General features: G+C 41.5%; 2 protein-coding genes across 2 annotated transcripts in view; both read right to left on the bottom strand.

Moving 5' to 3' along the window:
* TUBB1 (tubulin beta 1 class VI) overlaps window positions 1–620 on the bottom strand; it is a 19,993-nt gene extending 19,373 nt beyond the window's left edge. The window contains exon 1 of the mRNA XM_025204711.1: window positions 487–620. The gene's annotated coding sequence lies outside the window, so the exon portion shown is untranslated. The remainder of the gene's footprint in view (window positions 1–486) is intronic.
* Window positions 621–647: 27 nt separating this feature from the next.
* On the bottom strand, window positions 648–11,565 carry NELFCD (negative elongation factor complex member C/D; the record flags this gene model as incomplete). Its single annotated transcript, XM_025204703.1, has 14 exons — window positions 648–1,528; window positions 1,759–1,888; window positions 2,295–2,435; window positions 2,659–2,754; window positions 3,498–3,612; window positions 4,499–4,638; window positions 5,118–5,252; window positions 5,922–6,087; window positions 6,558–6,688; window positions 7,980–8,132; window positions 8,669–8,776; window positions 8,919–9,028; window positions 10,961–11,070; window positions 11,453–11,565. Coding segments are annotated over 14 exons (1,683 nt in total), but the record flags the coding sequence as incomplete, so codon positions are not given.
* Window positions 11,566–12,787: the final 1,222 nt, after the last annotated feature.

Raw genomic sequence — 12,787 nt, 5'->3', positions numbered from 1 at the left:
TGCTGACCCTCCTTGTGCATATGAACCATCAGCCTTTCTGACTGATTACTAGAACTCATGCACACAAGAGGTTGTACAGGCAACTCCAGGTATGCCACTTCCCAGCTTGGGAAAGCCTGGTAGTCCCTTACTATTTTAAGTAAATTAAATAGTATCATGCTGACCTGTACTGACCCCTGCAGTGGTTCATTAATGGTGTTGAGACCTTTAGGTCAACGGTTACTTCTGCTACCTGTAATTGTGGAAGTGGTAGTAGAATTATACTTTGCGGACCAGCCACTAAAAAGACACATAACTGATACTAAGTTTGGTACTGACAGAATGATGAGACTGAGCATCTGTGGATTCAATTCTAGTTTCTGGAAAGGTATATGATTAAAGTGACTACAGGCGACTGCCTATGTATGCTACCCTGCTTTGCATGATCAGGGCAGACCAAGAACACAACCAGCAGTTTCTTGCATTTCAGGGGTGCCAAAAACTCACCTGTGCCTCAGGTCAGATCCAGATCACAGAGTTCCTTGCGGGCTGGGTCCAGAATGCAAGGAGCTTCCCAGTCCAAATCTGGACATGGTGGTGGGGAGGCAAGTGGCAGTGCAGGGGTTAACACAGCTATCACTTTGTAATCAGTTCTATGACAGCAGTGGTACAAAACAACTCAGTTTATTTTGCTGTTCTCCACTACAAACTGGCTGACAAATTCAGCTGTATCAAAAATGTTTATTTACATCCAGATAATTTGACTACAGTGCCAATTCTGATGCAGTAATGCACTTACCAGTAATATGCAAAAACATCGATTACCAAAAAAATAGATTTCTATACAAGGCCACTCCCGCACAGGATTTTTGTCAGTAACAAAAATTAACTCCGATTGCTACAATTCAACACGTTCCATATGACATGTAGTTTCAGAAGGAAAGTATTTAAAAGATGCTATAACGAGAATGCAGTAACAAGAAAAAGCACCATGGCTTCTCTCCAGGACAGGGCCAACTATGTACTCAACCCCACCACCTGAAATCACAAGATCAGAGCCTGAAGCATTTAGGGTCACATTTCAGAGAAGTGCCTCCGAAAGAGATTTCCCTACTTAGCACTGGTCTCCATTCTTCAGGTGTTCTTTAATTACACACAATATCAATGGAAGAAATTTTACCAGCTCCAAGAGAAACCAAGAAAGAATATTCCTTAAAAACATGAGCTAGTCATTTCTTTGTTCTTCAGGATGTGTATGTGTAGATGGGCATTTTGATTTACCTAATAAAAATCCCCTGAAGAATTACTGGACTTTTGGAGAATCCCTTATTCCAAGATGCAATAAAAGGCCTCACATTCAGTTACTGTGGAATATGAATCAAAAACTTCTTCCCCTTCTTTTTTGTTTGCTACCTGTTCCCAGATATAGAACTTTAATGGTGGAATTTATGGCAAAGAATTCATCATCTGTGACTTCAGTATTCAAGGTGTTGTGCATTCTTGTTTTTCCATGTTTAGTTCACCATAATGAAGTTAGATTTGCAATGAGCTTAAAGAGAAAACATAGAAAGATATTTAGTATGGCACGCTTATCATAAGTGTTTTCATGTGCAGTGTCTGCATTAGGTAACTGGCCTGCAACATTTTGGTAAGTTAGTTTAGGGAACTAGACTGATCTTTGTCCTTAGGCATGAGGAAGAAGGCTGTATCACTACAGATTTTACAGAATGTTAACACGTATGTACACAAACAGGTAAGAAAAGAACAAACATTTCTTACCTATAAACTCAGTGACAGGGTCATGTTCACCTTCTGTTTTAATAGTGCCTGCAATGCTGTCGTTCTCCAAGATTGGAAGGAAAAGCTGTACAAAGTCTGAGGTATATGGAGGAGCAATTACATCAAGCACCTGAGATGTGAGAAAGAACCACAAATTATTGCTCCAGTTTTGTTTGACAGAGACATTAATCCTCCCATAAAACAAACTACTCTTGATTCTTTCACATAACCCCTCATCTTCAAGCCATAAGGGCAGAATTAATTGGCTGATGTTGCAGTCAAAATCTATTTGAATCACTAAGGAAATTTCTGACCTCTGAAAGCAGTTTTCCATGTCCTACTAAGGATCCAATGTTAAATACCCTTCTCAACACCTTAGGTATTTATGCCTTGCAGTATATATTATATACAAAACAAAAGTTACGCCCAAAACATTATAGAAAGTCAACTAGCCTTAATAAAAATAAAACTGCATCTCAATGTTTTAGTTGTTCTGTCCCTTTTCAATGTATTACCAACATTAACAGGCTGCTGACCTCAGTAACAAAGTATCTAATGAGTGAAATGTCTGTGTCTAGCTTCTCCAGACACTTGCGGATATAACTGACAACAGGTAGGACATATCCTCGACTGAGTAAGTGAACCATTCTGTCCAGAAGAGTTTTCTTCAATTCCAGCTGAAAGAAAGACAGAGAAAATCCCGGTGTGTTTCAGTAAGAATTGCCTCTAAGAAAAGGTGTCATTCTTGTTCGTCCTCGTTAAATTAATCTCACAGGTAACGTTTTGTAATGACATATTCCTGAAGCAGTCTCTATTGGGAATGCTGGGTCAGAAGACCCATTTCTGTGAATCAAGTGGCCGGTAAGGGGCAACACAAAGAACAAATCCTGTAAGAATCACCTGTTCCATAACATCAAGTTGTGAGTGTTCCGTTTCAAAGAGCTTAACAAGAAGTTGCAGCACCTGGGGATGAAGCAGCTGATGGCACGTACTGATCTGCAAATATAAATGCGTAACATCACCATTTCTTCCAATTTAAAAAGAATATTCAAGACAGGTGTATACTCATTTTCAAAGTTATGGATTCGGTGAAGGTTAAAATTCTTCAGGAATGAGATAATGCACAGCTGCCAGTCACCCCTTCAGCGTGTGGAATAAAATCTGTATTAAAATTCCTGTAAATTTATTTCATAATTCTGAAATTAGTTTAATCTCTGCACGTTTACCAATATCCAGTCACGTAAGCTATGCAACACAACATTTTTTAAATGAAATCTTCATATTTTCCCAAGCAGAAAGCAACTGTGACCACCTGAAACGTGAGATGCTGCTCCTGCCTTTGTTTCAAGGTAATATGCATCATCACAGAACCTCACAAGAGGTAAGAGACTCCATACCAGCTATGAACTGACTGCCCAGCAGAGTTTTCCATCTATTGACTCCTCTGTGAAATCCTATGAAATATGAACTTTCACTTCTATCCAAGAGAACTTTTACAATATTTTCTCCAATGCCTGATGAAGGGCACTTGTGCCTGAAAGCTTGCAATTAAAAAAAAAATTATTTTTTTTTTGCAAAAATCTTGTTGGTCTAATAAAAAATATCATCTCTACCACGAGTCCTGATTACAACACAGCATAAGCTTTCAATGGCTTTTGGATCAAACCCTTAGAATCATTCCAGTCACAAGCCTAAAAAATTGCTGTTGCTATTCTGCGAGACTTTCCTTACACTCTTACCTCATCCAGTAATGCCAGATGTACTGGAGTGTGATCAGTCTGAAGCTGAAAATATCGTGGTTCTGAGACAGTCCAGTCTACCCACTTTAATACACCCATTGCCACCACTGGAAAACTAAGGAAGAAAAAGTCATATTAGACAAGCTAAGTCTAAATTTTCTTTCCTAAAATGTGATCTTTTAGCCCACCCTAACACAGTTCAACCAATGCTGGAATTAATGCAATTAGGAAAAACAAACAAAATGTTATTTCTGCTATTGAATATTCAAACCAGACTCCCGTAGGAAAGAAAAAGGAGACAGATTTTCAGACTAGAATTTCTTTTCCTTTCATAGGGACACTCCCTCAGCACATAAGTTAAGTCTTAATGAGAGTGGGCAGAAAGATTCTCTTTCCCCATGTCATTAGATGTTAACTTGGTTAGGCCCAAGATGTTGGGTCAGGTTGCTTATTATCAACTATTTCATACTTTCTAGAGAAGAAAGGAAAGAAGGATCTCAATGCTAAGAAAGAAATCTGATGAAAAACAAGTAACCTGGCAATAATTCATCATCTATTTCTAACTGAAGAATAAGAATTTTCCACAGCACATTACTATAATCAGACAGGTTGCCAGAGTTGATACGATTAGAGACAAACGTGTATTTCAGTTTCTGTCTCTTCACTTTGTAATTAAGGCCACTGGGCAAATTTTCCAGATGTATATGCACAAGGACATTCCCCAGAACTACACGTAAGGATGGAAAAGATCTCCATTAGTGGCAGTGCAACTACTCTATATAATATACTCTAGATCATTCAAAAAGGAAGGACAGACAGAACACTGAAAAACTATTTATGTTATTCTGAAGTTACTTAAGTAACACTGAAGTATAAAACAGTTCAAGTTGCAGGCATTTAATTTCCTTCTTTTTAAATGTTAGTATTACCAAAAAAAAAAAAAGTGTACTTTCTTGCTAACCAGTGAAGAATATCTGCTCAGGAATAGACTTTCTACTTACCGGATACACTGATATAGGGTGCTCAGCTCTGCAACCAGTTCTGAAGCACCTTTGTTCTCATTGCAGCACAGATTATGAACAGTTTCAATTGCTTTTGAAGTTGACTTGAGTTCATCCTTATTTATACTCACTCTCTTGTTCTGAAAAAAAAATCAAAGGGAATGCATATCTGATTAAATCTTCGGGTGCTTATGAAAAGAATTACTACCTAGCACAGGTGTCAGAATGAAGACTTGCACATAGGTTTGTTACAACAAATGGAAAAGTAACAAGTATGTTTCCCTTCTATTAAAGTTGAGCATCAGTTTGACTTTTAAATTAAAACTAATGGCTGCCAAAAGGAGGGTACTGATTACCTACCACCGAAGAGACTTGCTCGTTACCCTTTGGAATAAAATTGCAAAAAAAATTGCAAAAAAAGTCCAGCACATTCAAAGCATCACCTATTGGTGCATATGTGCTGAAAACCTACTGCTTCCAGTGATTTCAGTTGAGCTAGGAGTTAACACATTAAAAAAGTCAGGGTCAGGCAAATTTAATGTAAGTAATGATGGCAGTTAGCCAATAAGCCTCAATATATTTATTTTAATACTTATATAAGCAGACAATCCAATTTTACCTTTTTCCATGTTTCTACTACACTGGCTGCATATGCCAGTATGTGAATGTACTTATGTTTGTGGTCCTGATTGATCTTGGCACCTGGCTTAAAGAGTGACTGCATGAAAAGGTCCAGAAAGGCAGGTACTCGAATCTGCAAAGGAAATATAGTTACTTAACATAACAGATTTAATTTACAATAAATAAATACACATACATACAAACAAATATTTGTATTTTGGGTACACACACAAAATAGGGCACAATGCACTGCCCTTGAGGATTGGGCTAGATAATTCAATGGGCTATATTTTTAAAGAGGCCCAAGTCAGCTTCTGAGGGAGGAGAGGCAAGGAAAGGGGCCAAGAACTCAGTATGCAGTCAGGTAGCAAGAAATCTAAACAAGAGCATTTGTACTTGCAAGTAAGTGTGCCTGCCACAGGCTGCAGGCACAAAATTAAGCCCCTTTTTAAATGTGTCCTAATAATCTTTCCATCTTCACCTTCTTCAATATTTTTACAAAACTTCCCCATTAGGTACAAAAAGGTACCAGTTTTGAAATGAATAATTCAGCCCCACACATAACATCTAACAAGGTAAACAATACAAATAGTCTGACCCATTTTTATGTCCTTTAGAAAGAAAAGGAAACAAGAGGAGTCTCCAAGCTGAATAACTGAGTGCTGGCAGGGACTTCCAATCTTTCAGTTGGTGTTTGTAGAGCATTAAAAATGATCCTCAAACCCCTATTATGGGTTCAAAATGGTAAATGAAATAGGTGCAACAGAAATACGTTTCACAGTATAAAAAGGTAACTACAAACCAGTTCTACTGGAGGTGGGTCCATGCTGGTAAACATTTTGAACAGGACTGTGATATCTGCTGGGTTCAGAGCACCTTTGGACAACATTGCACCAAGAGCTTGACACGCTCGAGGGTAGGATGCTGCAGTACCCAGTGCTAGCGTGATCTGACTGGCATCGTGGCCTCTTGATAAAAAACAAAACACACACGCAAAATCTTATTTTTCTTATAAAACAAACACATTAGCTTTTCAGCATGTGCCACCTAATGTGCAGAGAGAACCCTTGAAGGCAGAGCTCTATATTCAAGGAAATTATAGAAATGTGTTTATATTTCACCAACAAGTTTTTGTTTCCAAGATTTGAACAAGGTATTTTAAAAGAAACTTTTACAAGATAAAGACACCAACATTCAGTCCTTCCTCGTACAGGATATAAAACATTTCTGCCACTCTGTAGAGGGTATGTTTGTTGGTTGCACTACAGGAATTCTTACTATACACTGTTTTATCCTACCATGAGGCAAATGAAGAAAGCCAAGAAGTCTCTTTAGCTATGAACATTCAATTGAGAATAAGCAACGCTGAGATTGTTTAAGTTACTTTCGTGAAAAGAACTTAGTGAAGTGATCACATGCAAATTAATAAAAGACTCACTTTTCATGGGCGTATCGCTGAACCTCCTGAGCAATCCTGCGCACAGCAGATCCACCTTGCTCTTCTTGGGCTAATATGGACATCATTGCCTGAGCAAAGAGATATGTATGCTCTCCATGGCACACCATTTTCTGTGAACACATTTATCACCATGTTATCATCCAAGCTGAAGTCACTTTTCTAAAACTATATTGCTATAACAAAACAAGTCATAGTGTAAAAGCAATAAACAAGTCATTGCAGGAAGAGAGATGCAATAAAAAATCCAGTGCAGAAAAGTAACACACAATAGTACTATCCAGGAACTACAAATCAATTTTAGAGCTTTGCTTCACTTTCCTACCATTCCTATGTAATGTGAAGGATCTCTCTCCCATTCACTGAACCAGGAGACTTAACGGCTGTACACTATGCCTCTCATTAAGTTTGCTCTGCTATTTAGTAGAAAATAGCATTCACCACATTACTTCACACTCAACACTGATGTGGCTACCACTATAATTCTTTTAACCCTCAGTAGAAGGGATGAAGATACTTCAGTTTTAGAATCCAAAGCCACCTGTGGATCTCCCTCTCGTCCCCACCCCTCAAACCACCTTCTAATCTCTTATCTGTGAGGCACTCTAGGCAGTTAGACACACTTAAATGATATAAGATGTGTCACCCTAGAGCTCCTAAATTGACTAAAAGTTGCCTGGCTAAAGCTGAGTTTAACATTAGCAAGTCCATCCCTGTGTGTTCTTTAAAACCTTGTTGTGTTCACTACTAGGTGGCCAACTAGATAGGAACACAGGGTCTGAAAGTCAATGTAAGAAGTACTTACTACAATTGATCTATAGTGTCTAGAAGGCCTACAGGCACAAATTCCAGTTTCCTATTCATATACTTAGCATTGGAGCAGCTGTATTCTTTTCCTATATTCTGATTTCACCTTCTAATTTTGTAGAGGACTAAAATCAACTTAAAGCAATATCCATTCTGTAAATCCTATGGTAGAACAGCCCCAAAAGAACAGAGGTCCTCCTTGAACTCCTGCATCAGAACAAAATCTCTTTCTGTGTGGTTCTGGGTTTTCTATAGTGCAACCACTGTGCCAGAAACAATACCCATCTATTACTTGACAGCATGCGCCAATCATGACATGGAATTACAAAGGATCTGAAAATCCTCTTAACTGTATTAGCTTGGTGTGAAAGTGCAGACATCTAAGAAAATGTCATCTCAGCAGCAGCCCCTACAGCCTCCATTGGCCAAGTCACTGAACACGACAGAAGAAAAGCTAATTTTAACAAAAACTTTTGGTACTTTTTGAATTGACTCACAAAAAGAGACTGCAAAACCATTTTAAAATGGAAGATTTTACACCTCCTAACTCCAGGAAACACAAACATTTCTTTAGACCAAAGAGAGAAAAGCACTTACAGCAAACTCAGGGAGGTTCTTCTCCAGGTTGTCTTCCCCTCCATCTACAATTGTAGCTAGAGATGTACGTAGCACTCGAGAAAAGACTTCTAATTGCTGACATGCTGTTGAGACACTAGTTATCTCACCCTGATACCCAGCATCAGAAATAAGCTAAATACAAAAAAAAAAAAAGAAGTTAATTTTTGTATCTCAGCAAAACCTAACAAACCTAGATGGAACGACAGGAACATTTAACAAGTTCTTGAGTATGTCCATGGAAATCATATTCTGTATCTAGGCATGATTAGAAATAAAGATACGAGGACAGGTGAATAAACCATAGTATATACTATTATTGTCAGCATGTCGTATTTCAGGAGAACCACACTTACTTCAGCAACTCTAACAAAACTTAAAGTGCTTAAAATTTAAATGGAACAAATGCCCAAAAGAGTTTAGGAAGATTACTTTGTGTTCCCTTTGTGCTATACCAAGTTTCAAGAAATACGTTTCCAACCTACAATTTGTCTCACATTTCTCATTAAGAATATGCACTTAAGCACACCAATACAGTTGAAACAAAAAACAATACAATACAATACAATACAATACAAAGATCTAAAAGGCATAAGGTAGATTACAGATAGCATTTGATACAGGAAGCATCAGCAACTATTTTTTTCCATAGCAAGCTATTTATTGTTTACCTTCACAGTAAAATTAAGCATTAAGCAGTCTGGATGGGCTTCAGCCAGTTTGTAAAAAAGATCCCTCCATGTAGTATGTGCTATCATTTGCTCAAGCCAGGCTGGAGTCTGCAACAATCAGAGCAACAGAGAAAATTGCAATACTGTGGATTGATTTTTTTAGGACACCATAAACATATATAAAATCCCAAGAAATCAATTTCTTAATGTCTTTCAAGATAAGGTTTTTTACGTGTACTTGAGGCATTACCTCTCCTTCTTCTGTGAATATGGAATCTGCTTTCCGAGGGTCAAAGTGTTTGATAAGTAAACTTTTCAAGTGGTTTTCCACAGTTTCTTGAACCTGCACTGGCTCAACACCTGCAAGAAGACATGTTTAAGCTGTTGGTGTTAACAGCAACTATAAAAAGTTTCTCACAACCATCTCTTATCATAGAGCTGAAACTATTTAAGGCAGCAGTTAGCAACCTTTTAAAGCGATGGGCAAGATAAACCCATCTTGGGTGGAAGGCAGAAAAGTGCTTCTGACCCAGATGCTGCTTCTCCTTCTCCCTAGTACCCAGCTCCATGGGCCAGATCTAATGGCTCTGCAAGTCCGTTCCAGCCCACGCACCATACATTGCCAACCCCTGGGAAAGGGGTTGCCAAAAGGAAACTGAAAGAAAGTATTAAAAAAAAATAATCACAGTACAGATTGCAAACTATGTTATAAATCAGAGTAGGAAGATTCAGGATTTCTCTGCCCAAAAAACAAAGATGCACTCAATGTGCTGAAGATCACAGATACATGTGTACAGGTTACACTAAACCAATGATTCCCAACTTTTTCAGATTCAAGGCACCCCTTGAGAAAACACCAGCTCTTAGGTTTCACTCATTTTTTGACTACAGAAAAATAAAGAGCAATTCTTATGTTGCAAAGAACTCAGAAAGTTCACAACAGATCAGAATATTTTTGGTACTATGAACTTATATTTGAAATCTCTGGGTTTATCTTGTGAATTGCGTGTAGGTGTGTGCACACTTAAAGAGTGGCTGAGAATCACCACTGACTCTTTTCGTCCCCTGTCTTTCCCACTCAGGTGACTAAGCTGTCAGTGATATTTACACAACTACTAGTAAAGTGATATACATATCAAGCATTGCCTAATGACAAGGAGGACATATTCAGGTGCAAACCCATGTGGCCACAAACCAAAAGACTATCATCCCATATGCCAGGGTCAATTATATGCCCACTTGCCTTGATGATATTGTAAATGCCAGTACAAGTAGTGTTTACATAACTGACTGTAACTTTAATAAATTAAAACACTTCCAACAATGTTATGCATTAATTTCATGCTAACAACAAACAGAAAAGGTCCAGAAAAATTATACTGCACATGGAGTTGAAGAAGCAGACTTGCAGAAGTCGAAGGAAGCTTAGCAATAAAATATTCCCATCCTAAACAGTACGTAGGAAAACTGTACTTGGAGAACTACGCATGACCCACAGAAACAGACTCCAATTAATATAGCAGCTATATTTACACTGTGAATTAAGTCACTCTATTATAAGACACCAAGTATTTCTAAAGCATCTCTCATACTAAAAACTTTTCTTTATGTTACTAGGAATAAAAATAAAGGAACAACTTCAGTTTATAACAGCATCAACTTTATAAAGACACTCTCATGGACCCAGAGGGACAGTTTTCCATGCAAAAATGAAGTTTATTTCCTACATGTGGGGACTTTTTACCATCCTGAACTTTCCCTGAGCCCGACGAAGGGCGCATGAGCCCGAAAGCTTGCAGAAAAAGTTATGTTTTTTGCAATTTGTCAGCTAGTCTAATAAAAGGTATCGTTTTAGTTCTAGAAAAAGCTCTAGACTTTTTCGTTTCAACTTGATAACACGTTTCGTACTACAACGAACGGGTGTTTTTAGCGTACATCGCCGTCCCGCGCCCCCCATTGCCGGGGCAGATCCGCTGCGCTAAACAGCTCTCGCAACACCGCACGAGCATGGAAATTCATCCCGGCACGAGCAGGGGATATTTTCTGAGCCCATAAAAAAGAACTTACATCTATTGCGAGTAATGACTTTTATGCGACAACTTTGACATCCCCGGCTTTTGGGGCACGAGCTTTGCACCCGCTAGAAGTTGAGCAACGTCAGCTCCGCGAGGTAAAGGCCATCCGGACTTGCAGCAGAGAGGATCTCTTTTATTAAACCGACGAGATTTTGGCAAAAAAACCCCAAACCAACCCCCACAAAGCTGCAAGATGAGGTTGCGCCACTGCCCGTACCCGTTTGAATGAGCCACTCCGCCAGCAGGTTCACGGTCTGCGCCACGGCCGTGTAGTTCTCCGACAGGAGCTGGATGACGTTCTCGGGGGAGCCGCCGGCTTGGAAATACCTGGGAGACGGGTGGGAAAGGGGCAATGACTCGAGCACAAGCAGACACGACGCGAAACCACGGGCGGGCTTCGACGGCAGGTCCCGACGGGCCGGGGGACGCGGCACACGTCGTGTTCACAGCGTGTCCCGTGGAATAAACACGCCATAAACATCCCGTGTGCCAGGCCCGCCGCTGCCTACCTTTTGAGCGTGTTGAAGATGGACGGCTCCATGATATAGTCGCTAGTGGAGAACTTGCTCAGACACTCCTGCTGCCCACGGGCGGGCTTCGACGGCAGGTCCCGACGGGCCGGGGGACGCGGCACACGTCGTGTTCACAGCGTGTCCCGTGGAATAAACACGCCATAAACATCCCGTGTGCCAGGCCCGCCGCTGCCTACCTTTTGAGCGTGTTGAAGATGGACGGCTCCATGATATAGTCGCTAGTGGAGAACTTGCTCAGACACTCCTGCTGCACCTCCGCGTCGTCCTCGCCCTCGCCGTCCTCGTCGTCCTACGGCCGCTCCCGGCGCCTCAGCAAGGCGGCAGCAAAGGCGCATGCGCAGGGGGCGGGGCCGGTGGCGAAGGGGGCGGAGCTGACCTGCCGCCTCCCGCCAGGACCGCCGCGGGCTAGTGTCACGGCTCTGCATGGCCCGCCTCCAGGTACGTGACGCTCCGCACTGTGCCAAGGCCTCCAGGGCTATGACACGCCGCTGCCGAGACACTCCACTCCACACCATGACCTCCAGAGCCACCGCATGCTAACACGCAGCACCGCACCACAGCTTTCAGGTCCATGCCACGCCAGGGCCTCCATATCCACGACACACCAATGCCGAGACACTCCACTCCACACCATGACCTCCAGAGCCACCGCATGCTAACACGCAGCACCGCACCACAGCTTTCAGGTCCATGCCACGCCACGCCAGGGCCTCCACGTCCACGACACGCCAATGCCGTGACACTCCACCACATGCCAAGGCCTCCAGGTCCATGGCACGCCAATGCCATGACACTCTACACTACGCTAAGGCCTCCATGTGCCGTGACACCACCACATGCCAATGCCACAACATACCAATCCCTCCAAATCCAATGCACCAACCAGACTTTCTGGGGGATGTATTGTTTGCAGCGTATTGGCCAAAACCCCTTTTCGTGGGAAGAGCCTGACTTGAGGCTTTCGCCTTGCAGCCACCTCCCCTACAGCAGCACCATACCTGGACTCCTGGCGGCCCCAAGCCAACTTTTAGTATGGGCCCCCTGATAATTATCATTATCCCTTCAGCAGAGATGATGATCATAAGAATTAAAAATGACCATTTTCAGGCTCCTTTTCTGTCCGGGCCTCTGGCAGCCGACTGGTTTGCCCATGCCTGTGTCCAGCCCTGGCTTACGGGATGGGATTGACAGCAGCAGGCTCTGGGCAGGCAGCTTGGCAGGGTGAGTTGCGGTCCAGAGCTTAAAGAAACCAGTTTCTGAGTAATGCCTCAATCCTCCTCTCTTCCCAGCTTGTCTCTGGCTGGGAAGACAGGAGGTTTGAGGCACTGGCCAAGAAATTGGCTTTTTCGAGCTGTCTGTTATCTGCCAAGCCTAGGCTTCTTCTTGCCTTCAGTATCTTGCAGGTTCAGGCTCATTGGTGAAAGCTGGTTCAAGCAAATTTGGGCCCAGCAGCATTCAGATCCAAGCTTCAGTAGTTGATATTTCCATCCTGGTTCACCCGATAAGCTACA

This window comes from Alligator sinensis, unplaced genomic scaffold (genome assembly GCF_000455745.1).
Source record: "Alligator sinensis unplaced genomic scaffold, ASM45574v1 scaffold970_1, whole genome shotgun sequence".
Lineage (NCBI taxonomy): Eukaryota > Metazoa > Chordata > Crocodylia > Alligatoridae > Alligator > Alligator sinensis.
Note: the sequence above shows the minus strand (reverse complement) of the source record. Positions and strands in the feature narration are given on the sequence as shown.